Raw genomic sequence first — 20,397 nt, 5'->3', positions numbered from 1 at the left:
CCCGGGGCGGGGGGCGGGGCCCGGGGCGGGGGGCGGGGCCCGGGAGGCGGAGGGCGGGAGAGGGGAGTGCGTTCAGGGGCAGGTTTCCATTCCACCAGCCCCGCGTCCCCCGCAGGTGTTGGAAACCCTCGGCGGGGCGCCGCTGTCGGGAACACTCGCCTGCTCCTGACCCTCTGCTGAGCCAGCAACAGCTTGGCACTCTAAGCCGCCGCAATTTTCGCATTGGTTCGAGCGAGAGTCCTACCACTCACTACCCAGACAATTTTCCAGGCGGTGAGGGGGAACCCTCCACTTCCCCCCAACCCCGCCCCTGGCTTCAAGCAGTCCTGCCCATGTGTCCTCCGAAACATCTGCTTCCCACATGACAAGATGTCAGAAAGACCAGAGAATTTCCATAGGAATATAGAGGGTCGGAACGGGTGAGTTTCATCTGACAAATAAATTCAAATGCGAAAGATGCGAAGTTGTTCGGGTTCTAACTGTTGCCCCTGTCCCAATACCTGTGACGTTTCCGCGTACCGGCTTGTTTTGATGTTAATTCTGATGTGTGCCCTTCGCTAAAGCAATCCTGGGATAACTGGTTTCCTGGCGGCACCACCTCCAACCTCCTACCCGTGCCTGCATAATCCGGCATCCACTCCCTGTACCACTGACTAAGGAATTTGGACAAAAGAACCAGATCCCTTTCCGTTTTCTAACTGGAATCGTGAGATTTGGATGAGCGTCTCTGCAAAACTCCGCAAACCGAGACCGAGCTATGACCTCTCCGTGGTGCTGAAGCGAGACTCCCCAGCACTGTTCGCTCACTCTCGGGCACCTCATTTGTTTTGAGGTTATCAAACTGCTCTTAAGACTCCACATGTGGATTCTAATAGCAAATTTATTGTTTTTATTATCTCTCAATGGTAACTTTCTACTAATTTAAGTACGTATAAAATCGGGCCAGGTTCTTAAATGTTAGTTTTCATATAAGGATAGCAGACATTTGAAAAACCGCTTTTCCGTTATTTTATTGCACTAGAATTTATCCTATCTTTTATTCTTGTGTTACCATAGGCCCCAGAGTCTGCTTTGTCGGAGGTAGAGAAGTGGTGGCCAGACTAGAAAACGTTAGGCGGATTTCGGCGTCGAGACTGCGCCTCCGTCGCTTGGAACTACATTTCCCACAAGGGTGGACTACATTTCCCATGAGACTCTGGGCGCGCCCGCGCGCGCGCGCGCGCAAGACACAAAATGACAGCTTCCTGTCTCGCGAAAAGCTGCGTGGTGGGCCACGGGAAGGTAAGTAAGGGAATTTGGGGATGAATTATTTTCTGGGTTATACAAAGAGGAACGGATAATTGGACAAATAGCTGGACGGGCTTCCCCCTCCGCCTTGCCCATGCCTTGCCCTTCGGAGCCCTGGTGGGAGGGAGCGGCATCTTGCTTAGGACCCTGTTCTTGTATCTGCTGCTGCTTGAAGCTCCTGGCGGAAACGCACAGCAGGAGGAACTTGGTAATTGGGTTCTTAGCGGGCCCTTGGACTCGAGGTCTCTGCTGCCTCAGAACGGTGTGCTCATAACACTAAACACTACCAGAGGTCAGGATTCCAGTAGTATGCGGGGAGGGAGGCGTGGCGACTCTCTTCAGATTGTTTGGGGGGCTTGGATTCCGCTGTCAATGATCGTAGTGCGCGGCTCCTGGCCCTTTGGCCCCTCCTCCTCCTTCCTCTCTGGTTTAAAATAAAGTTTATCATGGAAAATGCTTCCTAGTGCTCCACTAGTCACTAATAGTTGGAGATTTAAATCCTTGAACTTCAGGAAACGTGTTGGAACTCCAGCGGTAGGCAGCCGACTCTGCGTGGGGTCGGCGCCCAGCCACACTCCGGCTCTCCAGGGTCGGGTCCGCTCGGGGCTGCTGGGCTGCAGGAAGCGCCGTGCCGACGAGTCTCGGCCTCAAGTCCTCTCTTTGCCGCAAACCTTACCTGCTGAAACCCTTTGGACCAAGCCTTTGGTCAAATAAGGGTTGAACTCGGTAATCCCTGGAAACTTCTTGCGTTGGTCATTATTGGGCTTTGAGATGGAGCCAAGTCCGGTTTAACTTGCATTTAAAAATGCCATATGGTTTTAAAGTAGTTTTTTGTTTTGTTTTTTTTGAAGAGAGGAGGTATAAAAACTACCTTTAATCCCACTACGGTTTTGATTTTTCCTTTTGCTATGTTGTGTACGTGCACGCGACTGTGATCATATTAGTTTACAACCTGTTTAATTTGCAGTTTTCCATTAGCTTCCCATTATTTTCAGTGGCTAATATTCTATTTAATCATTTCACTGTTGTTGGGTAGTTTGCAGTTTTTACGTATTTGCAGTGAGCGTATCCTACACCTATCTTTGAGTCAATGATTCTTTCCTGATAAATGCCTCACTGTGGAACTGGATGAGTGTTGTAGCTTAAATATTATGGAGAAAATATATTTTAGCAGATAGTAATGGTCACAGTTACTCATTTCTACATTACATAGCTGTTTTCCCTTGAATAAGCCAACTATTTCTGCTGTCACTGTAATGGCTTCAAATGCTAAAACTGACAAACTCCAGATTTTAGATGTCCCTCACTGGATTAGAAGAATAGATCCAATATAAAGTGAACAGAATTAGCATTTTGGTCTGTACCCAAATATGCCAGTTTCATCTTGGGATTTGTGTTTACATCTAGTTCCAGAGGTTCGTAGTTAATTTTTTTTTTTTTTTAAGATTTTATTCATGAGAGAGAGAGAGGCAGAGACACAGGCAGAGGGAGAAGCAGGCCCCATGCAGGGAGCCCGACGCTGGACTCAATCCAGGGTCTCCAGGATCAGGCCCTGGGCCCAAAGGTGGTGCTAAACCACTGAGCCACCTGGGCTGCCCAGGAGTTCTTTTTCTGAGTGGGAATAGCCTTCAAGTGACAGGCATAATTTCTAAGAAAATCTCAGGGGCAAATTATTTAAAAAAGCATGGTAGTCTAGAAGTGACAATTAGAGGGCAGTAAATTACTGAAGTATTTCTGAAATGCAGCTTGGGTTAGACTCCTTTATGTGGTATAATACTGTTATTGAGGGTCTATTAAAAAGCACTTACATTTTCTGGATTTATTGTGTTCCTTTAGTAATGGAGATATGTTGTTACTTTTCTTCCTTTAGGATTATGTACATAAAGGACAGTTTTTTTGTTCCTTTCCTGTGGCTCTCATTATTTAAGTGGTGAGAGTATGATGGGGAGCAATGACTGGAGGCAAGTCATAACCCAGTTTTGAGATCATCTTAACTTTGGGAAGTATTAGTAAGTAAAAATAAGGTCAAGTCCACAAAATCCCAATTCTTTAATGAATAAGCTTAATGCCCAGCAACTTTAAAAACAGCAGTTCACATTGGCCAAAGGTTAAAAACAATATAAAACAGAAACAGTGCTATCTGACAAAGTAGAAAGACTAGGTCTGTTTTTTTCTTTCTGGCCTTATTTCTCTTGCAGTTAGTAGATTTGAGAGTGGTAATTTGGAAGTGAAGTGGTATTTGATTACCAATGTGATATAGACCTAGGAAAGACCAATGGTGGGTGAAGTCCTTACTGTATAATGTTCCATGGGCTTGCAAGTTAGTTGTTTCTATTTAAATAGAGGACAGAGATAAAGATTACCCTCAAACAATCCCATAAAAGAGGTTAAAAAATACTTAAGAAGGAAAAAGAGGGAAAGGAAGCTTCCTGGGCATGACTCCATTTGCAAGGTCACAACGAACACCCCAACGAAGGGCAGATCTTTTCTTCTCAGTTGGCACCAGGTAATTGTTTGGAACATATATGTGCTGAGGTTTGGCCTGGGGTTCTGGTCGCGAAAGCATCTGCTCTCGGACACCCCAGCGTAACTCCTTTCTATGATCTTCACCAGGTAACCTCATCGAGTCCCAGTCTCTTTTGTACTCAAAATATCGGGCTACCCGGTCTACCTTGCCCCGATTTCGGCTTAACTGGTCCAGCCTTGGGAGAATAAAGGACTTGGGTCTGCTGGCAACGATCAGGTCTTGTTCATAAGCTGGAGGGCCCATTCCTTCTCTTTGTAGATAACAAATGAGCTGATCTTGAGAAATTCCTTGGTATTCATTTGGTAGGGTAAATTTCTGTGGAATGTCGTCTGGGGAGTCCATATCTTCCTGGAACTGTAGACTCATAAGCTTTTGTCTTAAGTCCCAGAGATCCATATCACTTTCTGTACCAGACTCTGATTCACTGATAATCGACTCATCTGTCACTAATACTTCCCCATCTGGCTTCTTCCGCAACACCTTTCTCTTCATCACTGGCTTTCGGAGTCTCTGGGAGGGCTCAGAGACTGTTACTGAAGTGGCATTACTTTCTACATGTGGGTACTGCAGTTGCACAGGAAGAGCAAGTCGCTTTCCTGGGGTTACTGAAGCTTTACTGTAGGGATCATACTGGATAGACCGGGCATCTCTCCTGACATCTCCCTCACCCTGCCCTGCACAGATGTGGGTAAATGCTGTAGCAGCTGCCAACATTCGTTCTTCTGGATCCATATTAGCCCATTTTTGTCCACTGGGCCCCATGAGTTCCTCCATTGCTTCCCCTCCACTGTAGGACCTTCTGCAAGAAAAAAATACTCATCAGTTTTCTGGTAATTCCCAGCTCATAAATTGTTCATTCCCTTTTGTGTACTATTTTATTGTAGTTACACAGAGAAAGAATGGCTAAGGCAATCATAAATGTAATAGTTATAATAATAAAATACAGATTATAATACAGAGTAGTATGGGAGCAGTTTGGAGGAACATTAACTCAGCTCTAGAGAATCCATCATCTGCTTTCATTTCCACTCTTATTTGCTCTCACTTTTTTTTTTTTAAACATTTTATTTATTTGAGAGAGAGCGCGAACAAGTGAGCATGCACATGAGCACGCACAAGCAGTGGAGTAGGGGTGGAAGGGGAGAGGGAGAAGCAGACTCCCTGCTGAGAGAGCCTGATGTGGGGCTTGATCCCAGGACCCTGAGATCATGACCTGAGCCAAAGGCAGTTGCTTATCCAACAAGCCACCCAGATGCTCCTTGCTCCCACCTTCTAATGGCTGGTAGTTCCTGCTACCTTTAGTAGTCCTACGACAGGACAGGTGAGTTCTGGCATTAAAAAAAAGCTTGTGACTTAGGGCACCTGGATGGTTCAGCCAGTCAAATGTCTGACTCTTGGTTTTGGCTTAGGTCATGATCTCAGTGGATCATGAGATTGAGCCCCATGTCTGGCAGAGTCTGTCAGCTTGAGATTCTCTGTCTCTGCACTCTCCCCTCCCTGCTTATGCTTTCTCTCTCCCAAATAAATAAAATCTTAAAAAAATAATAAACCAACTTGTGACTATATGATACGGTATGTGATATGGGGCTTAAGCTTAATGGACATTACCCAACTCAGAGTGGCAGTTTGTATATCTAGGATTGTCCTATGTGCTTAACATTTATCAGTTCATGTATCCTTATTATCTTCTTTCAACAGATGAGTAACATGACGCAAAAGGGGTTAAATAACAAGCCCAAGATTACAAGCTAGTAAGTCACGGAATTGGAAGTCTAACTCAGGCAATCTGGCTTCAGAGTCCTTGCTTTTAACTGTGAGAGTGACTTAATCCAAAACCATCACAAAAGCAGTGATAGGCATATAAACACTCCTATGCTTAAGAAGTTTTTGTTAAATATTTGAGAGCGCCCATATGTGTGCTCACAAGTGGAAAGGAGGAGGGGAAGGGACAAGCAGACTCTGTGCTGAGCATGGAGCCCAATACTAGTTTCCTGACCAGATCTGGGATAGGTATCATCTACTGTCCACCATTTCCTGTATCCCTACAATTTTTCTTTTTAAACTGAAAAACTAGTACATGTACATGGTGATTTAAAAAAAAAAAAAAGATTGTCGACATATTAGTTTCAGGTGTACATTTGACAAGTTTATAGGTCATGCTAAGTTCACAAGTGTAGCTGCTATCACCATAAGATGCTATTACAGTACCACTGACTTCATGCCCTATGCTGTACTGCACATAATTTTAAGGATCTCCCCTCCCCCTACCAAGTCTCACTCTCAAAGGCAGTTTCTTACACTTTCTCTAGTAATTTTCCATATTCATATGTGTATTTTTATACCATAAGGGAGCATATTATACAACTCTTCTGAACTTTAGTCCTGGTGATCCAGCTGTATCAGCACATGTTGACTGACTTCATTTTGTTTAAAGTCGCACACAACTCTGATGTATGGATATGTTCCTAATTTAATTCACCTTACAGTCTTGTTAAAAATGTTACAAGTATCTTTTGAGTTTTTAAAAGATATATACTTGTATATACTTGTGTAAGCATATATATGTGTATATTATATTTCTAGAAATGCAGTAGGTCAAAAGATGTGTGTGCTCAATTTGATAGCTGCTGTCAAATGCCCTCCGCCCCCTGAAGAAGCTGCACTGATGGTGTCTTCAGAGCTTGTTTCTTCATTCCCTCTCCACAGTGGTATACTAGTACACCTTCTCTGCAGTCAGCTTGGTAAACAGTTCCCAACTTAAATGCCACTGAATAGACATGAACTTTTCATATATGTATGTAAGGTTTTTTTTCCTCTTTTTTGTATGAAATGCTTTTCCTTTCCCATTTACCTCTCAGATTGTTGAACTTTTTCTTATTGATCCTTACATTAAAGCTGATGTATATATTCATAAAATACTTATAGAGCAAGCAAATTACCCTTTGCCATAAGTATTTTTCTTCCAAGTTTGTTGTTTACCTTTTATTTTTTTGCTGGTACAAATTCAATTTTAGGCAGTCACTTTTTTTTTTGTTTGTTTGTTTTTTTTTGTTTTCTACAGTATCTTACTTAGAAATGCCTTTTCCATTCCAAGACTATAAAAAAAAAAGGTTTTCTTCTAGTACTTTTAGTTTTTTTTTTTAATTTAAACTTTTAATCTATCATAGATATAAGAAACTCTCAAAGGCCAAAAGCTAAACAAGCTACCAAGAATTAGGTAACATGACCTTAGAACAGATTTGGAGACAATCCAGAACTAAAGTGACCACCAGTCACAGATTGTCTAGTACTGTCCCAGTTCTAAGGATGTGGTATGTCGATCCCCATGTTTTTGAAATATGACAGGAATTTCAACATCTTAATTAAATTTTCTAGACTGACTCTTCTAACTGCTAGAGGTACAGAACATAAATTTGACTTTAAAAAAGGACCATGATGCTTAATTACCTTTTTTCTGCCATCAAAACTACTTAGAGTGGGAAAGTCTGGACTTCAGGCTCTATTTCCAATATGAAATACAGTCATTGGCAAGTTTCATCAATCAGGCCAGCCTCTACTGTACCACCTTTAAGACAGAACTGTTAGATGTTAGGACAAACAAGCCACTGATTTTATCTGACATGTTGAAAAAGCAGAGGAGCAGACATATATATTCCATATGAACAGATTTTATGATTCAAAAGATTGGACAAGCGTAATAGTCAAAAGGAAATGCTTTAAGGAAGAAATAACAGTAATCAGTCCTTAAATCATCTTAGCTAATAAAGAAGAGAAAAATGGGATCTATAGACATTTCCCCTAAATTCTGACTGAATTTTAACAATGCTATTTCTTGATGTTCCTTTCCTTTCTGACTGTGAACTGGCCAGACAGGATGGAAAAGAAGAATATTTGTGAATGAGCAACCTGTAGCAATGAAGCTAATGCTTGTCTCCCTGAATGGAAGCAAAATATATCTTTTAGGCATTAAATTAAATCTTAGGTACTATTTGCACATAATGGAATGATACTGACATCAACCAAAGTAATCTGCATTGAAATTGTTGTATCCTTTTAGTCTCTTTTCAGATAGAGTGGACCTATATGATTCCTTTATTCCTGGGGTTGGTTGTCTTATCATGGCTGAAAATGACACAGATAGACTCCAAATTGAGAAACTCCTGAAGAGAGTACAAGAACTGGAAGAGGAGGTACAAAGACTTAAAAAAGAACAGGCCAACAACAAAGACTCAAACGCCAGAGAAAATTCTTTAGGAGCCAGAAAAGCTAAGCGTGCATTTGATTTCAGTGCTCATGGCCGAAGACATGTAGCCCTAAAGATAGCCTATCTGGGCTGGGGATACCAGGGCTTTGCCAGTCAGGAAAACACAAACAATACAATCGAAGAGAAACTGTTTGATGCTCTAACCAAGACTCGACTAGTAGAAAGCAGACAGACCTCCAACTACCACCGGTGTGGGCGAACAGACAAAGGAGTTAGTGCCTTTGGACAGGTAAGGGCCACTATACACTATACAGTTTCTCAAAGCAAGCGATACCAATATATGCACATGCTAAGAATTCCGATTGTGTCTCCAAACTTCTTTCTTTAATTCCACAGGTGATTTCTCTTGACCTCCGTTCTCACTTTCCGGAGGGCAGCACTTCGGAGGATTCTAATTTAAAGAATGAAGTCAACGATGTTGCTAAAGAGATTCGCTATACCCACATTCTCAATCGGGTGCTCCCTCCAGACATCCGTGTACTGGCCTGGGCTCCTGTGGAACCTAGCTTCAGTGCTAGGTTCAGCTGTCTAGAGCGGACTTACCGCTATTTTTTCCCTCGTGCTGATTTAGACATTATAACCATGAACTACGCAGCTCAGAAGTATGTTGGCACACATGATTTTAGGAACTTATGTAAAATGGATGTAGCCAACGGAGTGATTAATTTTCAGAGGACAGTTCTATTTGCTCAAGTAGAGCTAGTGGGCCAGAGCCTGGATAAAGAGCAATGGCAAGAACCTTTCCAGTTATGTCAGTTTGAAGTGGTTGGCCAGGCATTCCTTTACCATCAAGTCCGCTGTATGATGGCTATCCTTTTTCTGATTGGCCAAGGAATGGAGAAGCCAGAGATTATTGATGAGCTGCTGAACATAGAGAAAAACCCCCAGAAACCTCAGTACAGGTAAGTTAAAAACAACCAAAAAACCCCAAAGTGACTGTTGCCTTTACGTTGTTTTTAATTAAATACTTTAATTAAAGGTTAACATATCTTCCTCTCCAACAATTGTCTAATTAACTAGGTCACTTATTTTGTCTTCATGAAGCATTTACTCTAACTTGTAGAATGCTATGAACATGAAGGAGGGCTACCTTTTTCTTGTCTCATTGTTCTGTCTCATTAGTAAGAAACAGGTGTTTGGACCAGGCCCCTTAATAAAATAACATTCATTTTTTCCCCATGAATTTATGTTGAGAGGTATTATTGTTAAGTTCTGGTGAAGTTTAAAAGTAAGCATTCAAACTATTAAATCTTCCTTGCTTTATATTACCGAGTAGTCATAACTATCATACTTTGAATTTTTCCTAATTTTCAGTGTCTGAAATGGTAGGAAAGATGGGAAGAATAGACTTTTCTTTTGAGAGCAGGCTGAGGTCAGATAAACCAACAATTCATTCCTAAGCAGTAAAATCTAGTTTTTACTTCATATCATGCAAAATTAACAAGTTTGGAAAAATGTAAAAAATAATTTTATAGCATTATGGTTGAGGCAAGTCATCTCACTTTTGGGTGACCTGTTACCCTTAAAATTTAGCCTGATATAGATCAAGTTTAACTAGCTGATCCATAGTTTTTGTTTTTCTTCTTTTAATTATAAAGTTGTTCAAGGTTAGGGATCAGTTTTTTATTTTCTTATCTGTTACCCAATACTGACAAAGTTTTCCCCTCCTTTTAACCCAACTACCCCCTGACCTTGTTCCTAAAAAACTGTTGGATGGCTGCTGTGTATTTTCATACTCTGTTTCTCATCTCTTTTTCTCTCTAGTATGGCCGTAGAATTTCCTCTAGTCTTGTATGACTGTAAGTTTGAAAATGTCAAGTGGATTTATGACCGGGAGGTTCAGGAGTTCAATGTCACTCATCTACAACAACTATGGGCTAATCATGCTGTTAAAACTCACATGTTGTATAGCATGCTACAAGGACTGGACTCTGTTGCAGTGCCCTGTGGGACAGGTATGACAGGAAAATCCTAGGATACAATTATTTACTAGAACCAAAGCTATAGAGAGTATGGGGGAGGTAGATTTATATAAAGTTTGGAGGTGATTCTACTGTAGTAAAGTAATATTTGATTGTATATATTATAGGACCAAAGATGGATGGAGTAACAGAATGGAGAAATGTTAAGCCTTCTGTCATAAAGCAGACCAGTGCCTTTGTAGAAGGAGTGAAAATGCGCACATATAAACCCCTAATGGATCGTCCTAAATGCGAAGGATTAGAATCCCGGATCCAGCATTTTGTACGAAGAGGACGCATCGAGCACCCACTTTCATTTCATGAGGAAGGGTCAAAAACCAAAAGGGACTGTAATGATACAATGGAGGAAGAAAATACTCTTTTGGAGAAACCAACAAAGAGAGTCTGTGTTGATACAGAAATTAGAAGCATCAGTTAACCATAACAGGATCTAGAAGGGAACCAACTAGCTAGTGGTAGGGGTATAGAAAAGAAATATAAGATAATATGTACTTCAAGAAATCCTAAAATTCAGATGATCAGTTCTTGAAAAACAAAAAAAAACAAAAAAAAAAACAAAAAAACCCAAAAAACCAAAAGTCCCCCCAAAACCCAAAGACCATTAAGCCCTATAAAGGAAGTTCCAGCTTAAATAAGAGTTCAAACATTCTCATTCCTCCCCAAAAGGATTACGAGATGGAAGAAGCAAAAAGCAATTGTGAAATGGAGAGTTGTTTACATATACATGTGCCTTGTGTTCAAATTAAAGCCTGATCATGCAAGTGTCTAATTTGTTATGCTGTCTTTTTAAAAAGCAAATGAGATATTCACTACTCATCTGAATTCTTATAAAGAACTTTGCCTTGGTTTATTATTTTTAAAGATTTTATTTACTTATTCATGAGAGACAGACAGAGAGACACAGGCAGAGGGAGAAGCAGGGAGCCCGATGTGGGACTGGATCCCAGGACTCTAGGATCACGCCCTGGGCCGAAGGCAGGCACTCAACCACTGAACCACCCAGGCGTCCCTCAGTGTATTATTTTTTTAAGAGAGAAATTAAAAATAAGAAATTTAGTCAGTTAAATATCTGGTACATTGGTTTATGCAAGGCATGATACTACCTGAAAATGACCTACCTGAATAAAAGCACAGCATCTCTTACAAAGCTTATCAGTCTAGTGCTGTGAGCCACAAGTGGTCTCGGTTGCACAGTCATCTTTCTCTTCCTTTTTTTTTTTTTTTTTTAAGATTTATTTAAGAAAGAGCACATGAGCAGGGGGGAGGGACAGAGGGAGAAGGAGAAGCAGACTCCCTGCTGAGCAGGGACCTGATGTGGACCTTGATCCCAAGATTCTGAGACTGAGATCATGATCTAGGCCGAAGGCAGACACTTAAAGGACTAAGCCCACCCAGGTTCCCCCATCATTTTCTTCACAACCTTTTACATATGTAAAAAGCATTCTTAGCTTTATTCATGAGCCATATAAGAATAGGCTTAAACATAGGAGTTTACAACCTCCTGATGTAGTGGTTTAAGGAAAGCACTTACAAAGAGGAGGTTTCCAAGCTAAATCTTGTAGAACAAGTGGGAGCTAGTTAAAGAGGGGATAAAGAAATAACATTTTAGTGTGTCCAAGGCAGAAGACACAGTTTGTATACAGCATTAGAGATTTAGCAGCATTTGAATGCAGATAATTGTAAATAAAGGAATATGGCTTGACCCTGACAAGAGCCTAGTTTAGAAAAGGAAGCAAGGGTCATGTTTGTAGATTCCTGAAGGCCTTCCTAAGATTTTATTTTGAGAAACCACTGGGGGCAGGGCAGGGAGGGGAAGCCAGGATCGTGTAGCAAAAATACTGCTCTGGGATTGCTCTGGGTTTGGTGTGGATTGGAATAGGGCAAGACAGTGGGGCCAGTTAGGAGGCTGTCAGAGTAACCAAGGAATTAAATGATGACGGCTTAGACTAGATTTGTAGTAAGGGGGATGGAAAGAAGATGAATTTGAAATCAAGAAAAGAGCAGCAACAGGGTTTTATGGTGAGGTTCAAAAGTAGGGAGGCTTTCAGGGTAATACCTAGGTTTCAGACTGAAGCACATCTGAGACACAAAGGACAGGAAAATGAGGTGGGGCTGTGTTCTCAAAGATTATAAGTAACCCTCAAAATATTATTACGTAACACCACTATTTATTCAAAAGAATTCAAAGTTCTTTTAAATGAGATATTAGGGATCCCTGGGTGGTGCAGCGGTTTGGCGCCTGCCTTTGGTCCAGGGCGCGATCCTGGAGACCCGGGATCGAATCCCACATCGGGCTCCCGGTGCATGCAGCCTGCTTCTCCCTCTGCCTGTGTCTCTGCCTCTCTCTCTCTCTGTGTGTGACTATCATAAATAAATTAAAAAAAAAATTTATAAAAAAAAATAAAAAAAATAAATGAGATATTAGCTTTTATAGTAATTAAAATAATAAATACCAAATGAACTCAGACCTTCTGCCTCAATAACAATCTTCATCACTACAGAGTGTAATACTTCTGTACATTTATGAAACAATTATACTATATGTTTGAGATCCAAAGTTTTACTTACCAATCAACAAATAGTTTTGTTTCTACTTAGGCTCCAAACCCCTGGGATACAAATATGGTGTATATCCTCAAGCTGCTAGCTAAGACAACATATGGAGCAATTACAAACAATGTTAATATATAAAGAGTAAACTGATCTTGTGTAAGTGCTATAGAAGCTTAGCAGCATGTGGCACAGAAACAAGACTTTACCTAAGAAGTTCCAGGTTTAGGATGTAAAACAGTATAAGAAAAGTGAAGTGACATTGCAGTACTGAAGAAAATACACAATAGCTTTCACATTCTAACAGAGTAGGAACTGGACAAGGTCCTCATTTTAGAAATAGGAAAACAGTGGTACAAAACAACTAAGGTTTATTCTTAATAGCCAATTGCACAACCCAGGTCATCTGTATTTTTTTTTTTAAAGATTTTATTTATCCATTCATGAGAGACACAGAGAGAGAGCGAGAGGTGCAGAGGCACAGGCAGAGGGAGAAGCAGGCTCTATGCAGGGAGCCTGATGTGGGACTCGATCCCAGGACTCCAGGACCATGCCCTGGGCTGAAGGCAGGTGCCAAACCCGCTGAGCCACTCAGGGATCCCCTGGTCATCTGGATTTTGAGTCCTGTCATTGATCTTTGGAACCTGATTTTTCAACATTTCATACTGCCTGAATATTCTTAAAATGTTACTTTCTCCTCTAAATTTGATGTAAGGATCCTTTTGTTTTGAGTGTAATCACTGAGTATAGTATCCTCACTTTCACATGTAAGGACAAACCGAAGCATTCAATTTTTTTCAACTTCTTACCTTATTTCAGTGTACCTCCACTCGCATTAGTTTTCAAGTTAAAGAAAAACCTGGAAAAGAACAGAGTTTATGAAATCACAATTTTAAAAAAATCAACTCTAAAGAAATGATATACAGGACAAAAAAACACTAACTGAAAAGCCATGTTTGGGCAATTCTATAGAAGCAAAGGAGTCAGGATAACAGTCTTAGATCTTAAGTAAAATCCTTTGAAGGTTAACTAGATTATACTATCATATATAGTAGAGTAAGCATTTTGTGATACTATTTTTTGGTAGTTGCCATAGATAAACTCAGGACAATTATCATAGATGAAGCAATGATGAATCCCAAACTGCAATTCTGCAAAACTACGTAAGTTATCTGAAGTAATATTTGTTATAAATTTCAGTCTCTGACTCAAGGTAGGGACTAAATAAACATTAGAAGAAAAGTAGATCTTAGTTTCTTCATTGGCAAAATTTAAGAAATTATTCCAATAGGTGATGAAGTTTAAATGAGATTATACACATTATATATGAATATATAACATTTAATATATATGTAACATTATACATAAATATATATAAATAAAATGGTGTTTTGTGAGAAGTACTAGACCATTTAATTCAATATTCATGGAATACAAAACTACCTACTAAAAATATAAAAGCAGGGAAATAAATGGAACAGGACTCTTTGGGTTAGGAGGATCTCCAACATGAAAACCCAGAGATTTCTTTACAGCATATGTACTATACTACACAGTGATTAACCTGTTGTCTTCTTTGCATTTAAATTACAGCATACTCCCATTCTTTTTCTAGAATGTATGAAGATGGTTATTTGTAAATAAAATATAAACTTAAGTAAAGGCCCATAGGTAACTGTAAATTCTTTCCTTTTAATATAAAAACCCCTTTACTTAGGGCGAAACTTTCACATAGAAGCTAGAGCAGCTTATATTTTGCAGATTCTGATAGTATTGACCAAAATACCCAATAGTACCTTCTTTCCAAAACTTTTGAGCAACTCAGTGTCCCAGGCTTAGTAGTTGCAAGTGAAAGGGTTTTGAGGGTGTTTGGCTTCTAACCGTTACAGGGGGGCTACGGTAGAGTCACAACAGATTCCTCTACCTCTGAGGAGGTAAGCACGCAGCTTTAAGAACCACAATGTCACAACAAAACACTGACAAAAGACAACCATAATCCAAAGAGACAACCAACTGGGGGAAACACTTTTAACAGGTTCAAAATCACTTAATTCAAATTCTTCTAAAAAGCTATTAAAAGGTACATCAGAAAAGGGGAAAGACAGATGGCTTACCAAAGAAATAATAATACTCATAGAAAAAGATGTTTAATCTCATTAATAACACAAATAAAAACATTAAGATATCCTTTTAGGTTGGTAAGATTTTTCAGCACCTAGTGCCAATTAGAAGATTTATTTTTTCTTTTTTTTTAATTTTTATTTATTTATGATAGTCACAGAGAGAGAGAGAGAGAGAGAGAGAGAGGCAGAGACACAGGCAGAGGGAGAAGCAGGCTCCATGCATCGGGAGCCCGACGTGGGATTCGATCCCAGGTCTCCAGGATCGCTCCCTGGGCCAAAGGCAGGCGCCAAACCGCTGCGCCACCCAGGGATCCCTAGAAGATTTATTAAAATAATAACATTTGATATGTTATTAGAAGGTGGAAGATAAACACTCTTTTTTTTTTTTTAATTTTTTTTTTTTTTTAAATTTATGATAGGCAAACAGTGAGAGAGAGAGAGAGAGAGGCAGAGACACAGGCAGAGGGAGAAGCAGGCTCCATACACCGGGAGCCCGACGTGGGACTCGATCCCGGGTCTCCAGGATCGCGCCCTGGGCCAAAGGCAGGCGCCAAACCGCTGCGCCACACAGGGATCCCAAGATAAACACTCTTACTGCGTGTTTAACTGTGTTTACAGTGGGTGGGTAAAACTTTGGATCTCAATTTTTCTAGAGGGCAGTTCAGCATTATGAATCACAATGTAAACCGTATCACAATTTCTAAGCCATAACCCACTTCCAAGAATTAGTCTGAGGAGAGATAAACTGAACAAGGATGCAAATGTGTATACATACATGTAACCATCATGCTATTTTTTATGATGAAAAAACTGGAAAAACAAGTGTCCACCATTAGGGGATTGGTTAAATAATAGATCACACGGGGCAACAATTGCAAGAAATACCATGAAGTCATTAAAAATAACGTATACCTATATTTGACAGACAAAATTCTAAGGCATAATCTGCTTTTTTAAGCGAATGCCTTATTATATCTGAAATATACAATTATATAAAAATATTTTCTGAGCAAAATCATGTAAATATATATTCCTAATGAATACATCTGAAGGAAACCCAAATATGAAGTGGGCTGCTTTTAAAATTTTATTTATTTATTTATTTATTTATTTATTTATTTATTTATTTAGGGGGGGTTGCTTTTTTTAAATGGTTATCTGACAGGGGCACCCGGGTGGCTCAGTGGTTGAGCATCTGCCTCGGGCTCTGGTCGTGACCCCAGGGTCCTGGGATCTGGGCCCGCAGGGAGCCTGCTTCTCCCTCCACCTGTGTCTCTGCCTCTCGTTTAATTTAAATACATTAAATCTTCAAAAAAATAAAAATAAAAAAAGTTATTTGAGGCCGATGGAATAGCTAGTATTTTCTTGCTTTTGTTCTCTATAGGTTCGTACTTCTTGGATTAATTCTAAAAAAAAAAAAAAAGACTGTATTTATAATAAGGAAAAAAAAAGTGTTTTTTGTTTTGTTTTGTTTTTGTTTTTTCCTCCTGCGGGTAGGACTATAGGGCCCTTGGATTCCCCACGGCCTCCTAGCCGCCCAGGGAGAGGGCTGCACGCCAGGCTGCGGCCACAAGTTCACCAAGGGCGTCACCGGGGCTGGGAAGGGTCCGGTCCCCGCACCTCCAAGCCCCCGAGCGCCCACCTGGCCGGCGCGCCGGCCTCGGATGCTCGCGGCCCCCCGCCCCGTGCGCCCGCCCCGGCCTCCGCCGGCTTACCCGCCCCGCCGAGGGCCGCTCGCCGCCCCGCGTCCCGCGTCCCGCGTCCCGCCGCCCGGCAGCGCAGCTCCGCAGGCTTCCGTTAGCCCGCAGCTCGCGCAGGCGCACAGCCCGCCCCGCGCCCAGGCCGCAGGCCACCGCCCACCGCCCACCGCCCACCGCCGCAGCCGCGGTTTGAACCCGAAGAGCGAACCGGCGCCCTCGGCCCCGCCCCTCAGCGCCCTCGGCCCCGCCCCCCAGCTCTCCTATTGGCTCCGAGGGTGAGCGTCTGCCCCGCCGACGTTCTGATTGGTGCCCGTCCTCCCCGGGCCTTCGCCCTGGGGCGGGAGGAAGCCCGGGGACTTGAGGCGGCGTCCCTAACTCCGTTAGCGACCCGCTGGCTGGGTCTGCGGAGGGGCGGCCCCACGTTCAGGCCACCTGCGCGGACTGCGCTTCCGCGCTTCCCTGCTCCGGGCGGCTGCGGGGGGCGCGAAGCTCCCGGAGCTCGGAAGCCGCCCCGGGGACCCGCGTCTGCAGCAGGTCGGCCTGGGGTCCGACCCACGCAGCTTCCTTGAAAAGCACGGACGCGCATCGCGCCCCTTCCGTGGCCCGTGTCCAGGCTCTCCGACCGTGACCGTCTCCCGTCCCCACCGAGGCCCCTGCGTCCTTGCTGCAGCTGAGCCGACCTCCCTGCTGGAAGCACTCGTGGCCTTCCTCCAGAATGCACCTGCCTGCTCCCTTCCCATAGCCTTATTCTTTAAAAACATTTTTTATTTTGTTTTGTTACATGTACCCGCTTTGGGAATTGCTGAGGTTGAGACCTAGAAAATTCGTAGGGGTCCCCACGGACCGACATTCTAGTCACTGCCCTGCAACATGACCTGTGTCCTGCGGGTCAGCGCGTTCTCTATCCCACTTCACACAAGGAGCTGCTGGTTGACACATTTGTATTATTTCTTTAAAAAAAAAAAAGATTTTATTTATTTATTCATGATAGACAGAGAGAGGCAGAGACACAGGCAGAGGGAGAAGCAGGCTCCATGCAGGGAGCCCGATGTGGGACTCGATCCCGGGTCTCCAGGATCCTGCCCTGGGCCAACGGCAGGGGCTAAACCGCTGAGCCACCCAGGGATCCCCTGACACATTTATATTATTTCTTAAATCCAAGATTCTACAAGAGAGACGGGATAATATTTAATCCTTTTTCTCCGAACACTTTTCCCTTTAGTCTCAGGGGCCTTCCAGTGACTTCTGAGTCACTTTGGATTTGTTGGGGGAAAGAAAAAGGAATAAGCAAGGTGGCAGAAAGTAGGTTGTAAAGATTTGAATGACCCTACCCCTAGGTCTCCAGTATCAACACGAATGCCGCTCGTTCTTTTCTTTCCTCATGAGCCAATATCCTTTGTTCTAGTTTGGTCATCTTATACCTTGCATGACTTTTTCTTGGACATCAAATCTCGCCAATCTGTCTTAGAAACAAGAGCACAGTCATTTTTTCTTACCTACTACTTTGACCATTCAACATGCTCCTTTCTCCTCCACCCCCAATTATTTTCTTGTTATCCTTTATGTTAAAGTTTGACCTTTGAAAACCTTTAATCGATAGGAACTTGAGGGACGCCTGGGTGGCTCAGGGCATGACCCTGGAGTCACAGGATCAAGTCCCACATCAGGCTCCCTGCATGGAGCCTGCTTCCCCCTCTGCCTATGTCTTTGCCTCTCTCACTCTTTCTCTTCTTCTCTCTCTCTCTCTCTGTCTCTCATGAAAAATAAAATGTTAAAAAAAAATAGCAACTTGAAGGGTCTATCTCCTGTCATATTTCAAGTCGTATCTTGTGTTCAACTCAATCCTTGTTTCTTGGTGGATCACTTCATGCTCCATCCTTACCTAGATCTGATTTAATAATCTTCGTGATTCTCTGAAATTCATTGAACCCAAGAACCCAGGTTAAGAAACCATAACCAAGGTCATCTAAAATAGTGTATGGAAGAAAATCCTATTCTTGAAAACAAAATTGCACCCTTAAAAACAAATTGTATAGAAGGAAGCTCCATGAACTCAGTGCCTGGTCCCAATAACTTTTAACTCATGACCAATCTTGTTTCTACATCACTATCCACATACCTCCCCATGTATTATTTTGAAGCAAATACCAGGCATCTGAAATCTATATTACATATAAATAATCTATAAAAAAGACTTTTCAAAAGCATAACCACAATACTGTTATCACACCTAAAATATCTAATGTATTTCCTTAATATCATCAAATATCCAGCGTTCGACTTTCTTCTTGTCTCTTTTTTCTTTAGATAGCTGGTTTCAACCACAATCGAATCAAGTCCACATGTTGTGAGGGACCCCTGGGTAGCTCAGTTGTTTAAGCATCTGCCTTTGACTCTGGTCATGACTCAGGGTCCTGGGATCAAGCCCCATGTTAGGCTCCCTGCTCAGCAGAAAGTCTGCTTCTCCCTTTCCCTCTACTCCCCCCACCCCGCTATGCTCTCTCTCTCAAATAAATAAATAAAACCTATTTTTTAAAAAAAGTCCACATGTTGTAATTGGTTGATCTTTTAAGTTTTTTTTTTTTTTGTAAGTTCCACTTCCATTTTCTTCTTGTGCAGTTTATTAAAGGAACCATGTTGTTGGTCCTATGGAGTTTCCCATAATCTGGATTTTGCTGATTAATGCAGTTTAATATGGTTTCCTTACCTTTTGATTATAACGCAGCTCTCTTTCAGATGCTTTCCCTGCATAGGTTTAGCTGTTTATAAACCCATCAGCATCTTTATCTTTGCATTGAAATACTACTTTCAACTGGTTATATTGTCATCCTTAAGTTAATCCCTCCTTTATGATATGTTTGCTTACCTCACCCCTTTGTTGACATTTTTAAACTCCTTCAGCTATAGCCCTCTCTTATTTGACTCATTATCTCCTGTCTCTGACATTTGTAATTTGGCTTTGTTTAGTCTTGGAAATACAGAGAACAATGGCCTAATGAAAACAGCTTCTGTGGATGCTGCTGCCCTTGATCCTGTCAGCTTTCTCGTCTGATCTCTGTCTCTATTGCTCAGTTGTTCTATCCTCATCAGTATATTCAGACTGTACTCTCAGATGTTGCTAGTGATCTTAACAGTCATCTCCAATTATTTTGCTTAGTTCCAGTTCTCTTTTATTTCTTTGGAGAGTGTTTGCTAATTTGTTCAGTAAATATTTATTGAACACTGTTAACCTTAAAAAATAAAACTCAGTTCTTTTGCCAGCAAAAATGTGTTTATTTGGGAATAGCAGGGGATTGCAACTTGGAACATGCCGGTTATAGCAAAATGATGGACAAGTACAGAGATCAAAGGAGAAGAATGTTCTTTTATAAAGAAAAGGAGGAAGTTAGGAGGGGTTGTTATAAGCAAAAAGTTTATTGGGAGTAAACTGGGAATTTGAAGTATTGTGGATTTTCATTGGCTGAGTTGTGAAAGTCTTCATTGGCTAGGTTGTTGCTAGGTACATAGGTACCTACCTTCCTTTTTCTGGGGTAGTCAAATAAAGGCTTCTTGTTGGGAAGGCAAGGCACATCTCCTCTTTATTAGGGATTTACAATTGACAATGAGTTATAGGACATGAGACCTCCCCTTTCTGGCCTCTCTGCTCCATTTTAAAAGAGGTATCTTCGTTAGGTTTCACAATACTGATTGTGTATTAACTGTGGTAGGTACGGTGCTATGTGTTAGTGACTTGGTGATGAATAAAAAGACATCATCCCCTCCTTATGAAGCTTCCAGTTGGATAGGAGAAAATGACAGCTATCAAACAATCACAAATTATTGTAAAATTACGATTTTGTTCAGTGCTAAGGAGAGGCGAATGGCCTAATTAAAACATCTAATAACAGAGAGATTTAACATGGTTCCACTGAGCAAAGAGCTAAAGGATGAGTAGGGGAAATATTCTGTGTGGGGGGAGAGATGG

At 41.7% G+C, this 20,397-nt stretch overlaps 2 protein-coding genes across 11 annotated transcripts; one reads left to right on the top strand and one right to left on the bottom strand.

Annotated features, from left to right (window-relative positions):
- The first annotated feature begins 77 nt into the window (after positions 1-77).
- Positions 78-10,829, top strand: PUS3 (pseudouridine synthase 3). Of its 2 annotated transcripts, XM_072822606.1 has the most exons (7): positions 78-419; positions 1,057-1,281; positions 5,513-5,565; positions 7,872-8,307; positions 8,415-8,980; positions 9,843-10,033; positions 10,168-10,829. In XM_072822606.1, exons 2-7 carry the CDS (start codon positions 1,234-1,236, stop codon positions 10,476-10,478), a joined length of 1,605 nt encoding a protein of 534 aa, XP_072678707.1. In that variant the 5' UTR covers positions 78-419; positions 1,057-1,233; the 3' UTR covers positions 10,479-10,829. The 2 variants fall into 2 exon arrangements, with proteins under 2 accessions (XP_072678707.1, XP_072678708.1); XM_072822607.1 differs by lacking the exon at positions 5,513-5,565.
- On the bottom strand, positions 3,318-19,260 carry HYLS1 (HYLS1 centriolar and ciliogenesis associated). Of its 9 annotated transcripts, none has more exons than XM_072822613.1 (5): positions 19,141-19,260; positions 17,765-17,892; positions 13,420-13,469; positions 7,262-7,379; positions 3,318-4,613 (listed from the first exon to the last, which is right to left on the bottom strand). In XM_072822613.1, the coding sequence occupies exons 4-5, from the start codon at positions 7,273-7,275 to the stop codon at positions 3,686-3,688; spliced, it is 942 nt and encodes a 313-aa protein (XP_072678714.1). In that variant the 5' UTR covers positions 7,276-7,379; positions 13,420-13,469; positions 17,765-17,892; positions 19,141-19,260; the 3' UTR covers positions 3,318-3,685. The 9 variants fall into 9 exon arrangements, with proteins under 9 accessions (XP_072678714.1, XP_072678716.1, XP_072678712.1 ...); XM_072822615.1 differs by having other exon boundaries at positions 7,262-7,392; positions 17,765-17,896; positions 19,141-19,227; XM_072822611.1 differs by having other exon boundaries at positions 17,765-17,896; positions 19,141-19,227.
- Between the last annotated feature and the right edge of the window lie 1,137 nt (positions 19,261-20,397).

This window comes from Canis lupus, chromosome 3, assembly GCF_048164855.1.
Source record: "Canis lupus baileyi chromosome 3, mCanLup2.hap1, whole genome shotgun sequence".
Lineage (NCBI taxonomy): Eukaryota > Metazoa > Chordata > Mammalia > Carnivora > Canidae > Canis > Canis lupus.
The sequence above is the reverse complement of the archived record's forward strand: the minus strand, read 5'-3'. Positions and strand labels throughout refer to the sequence as shown.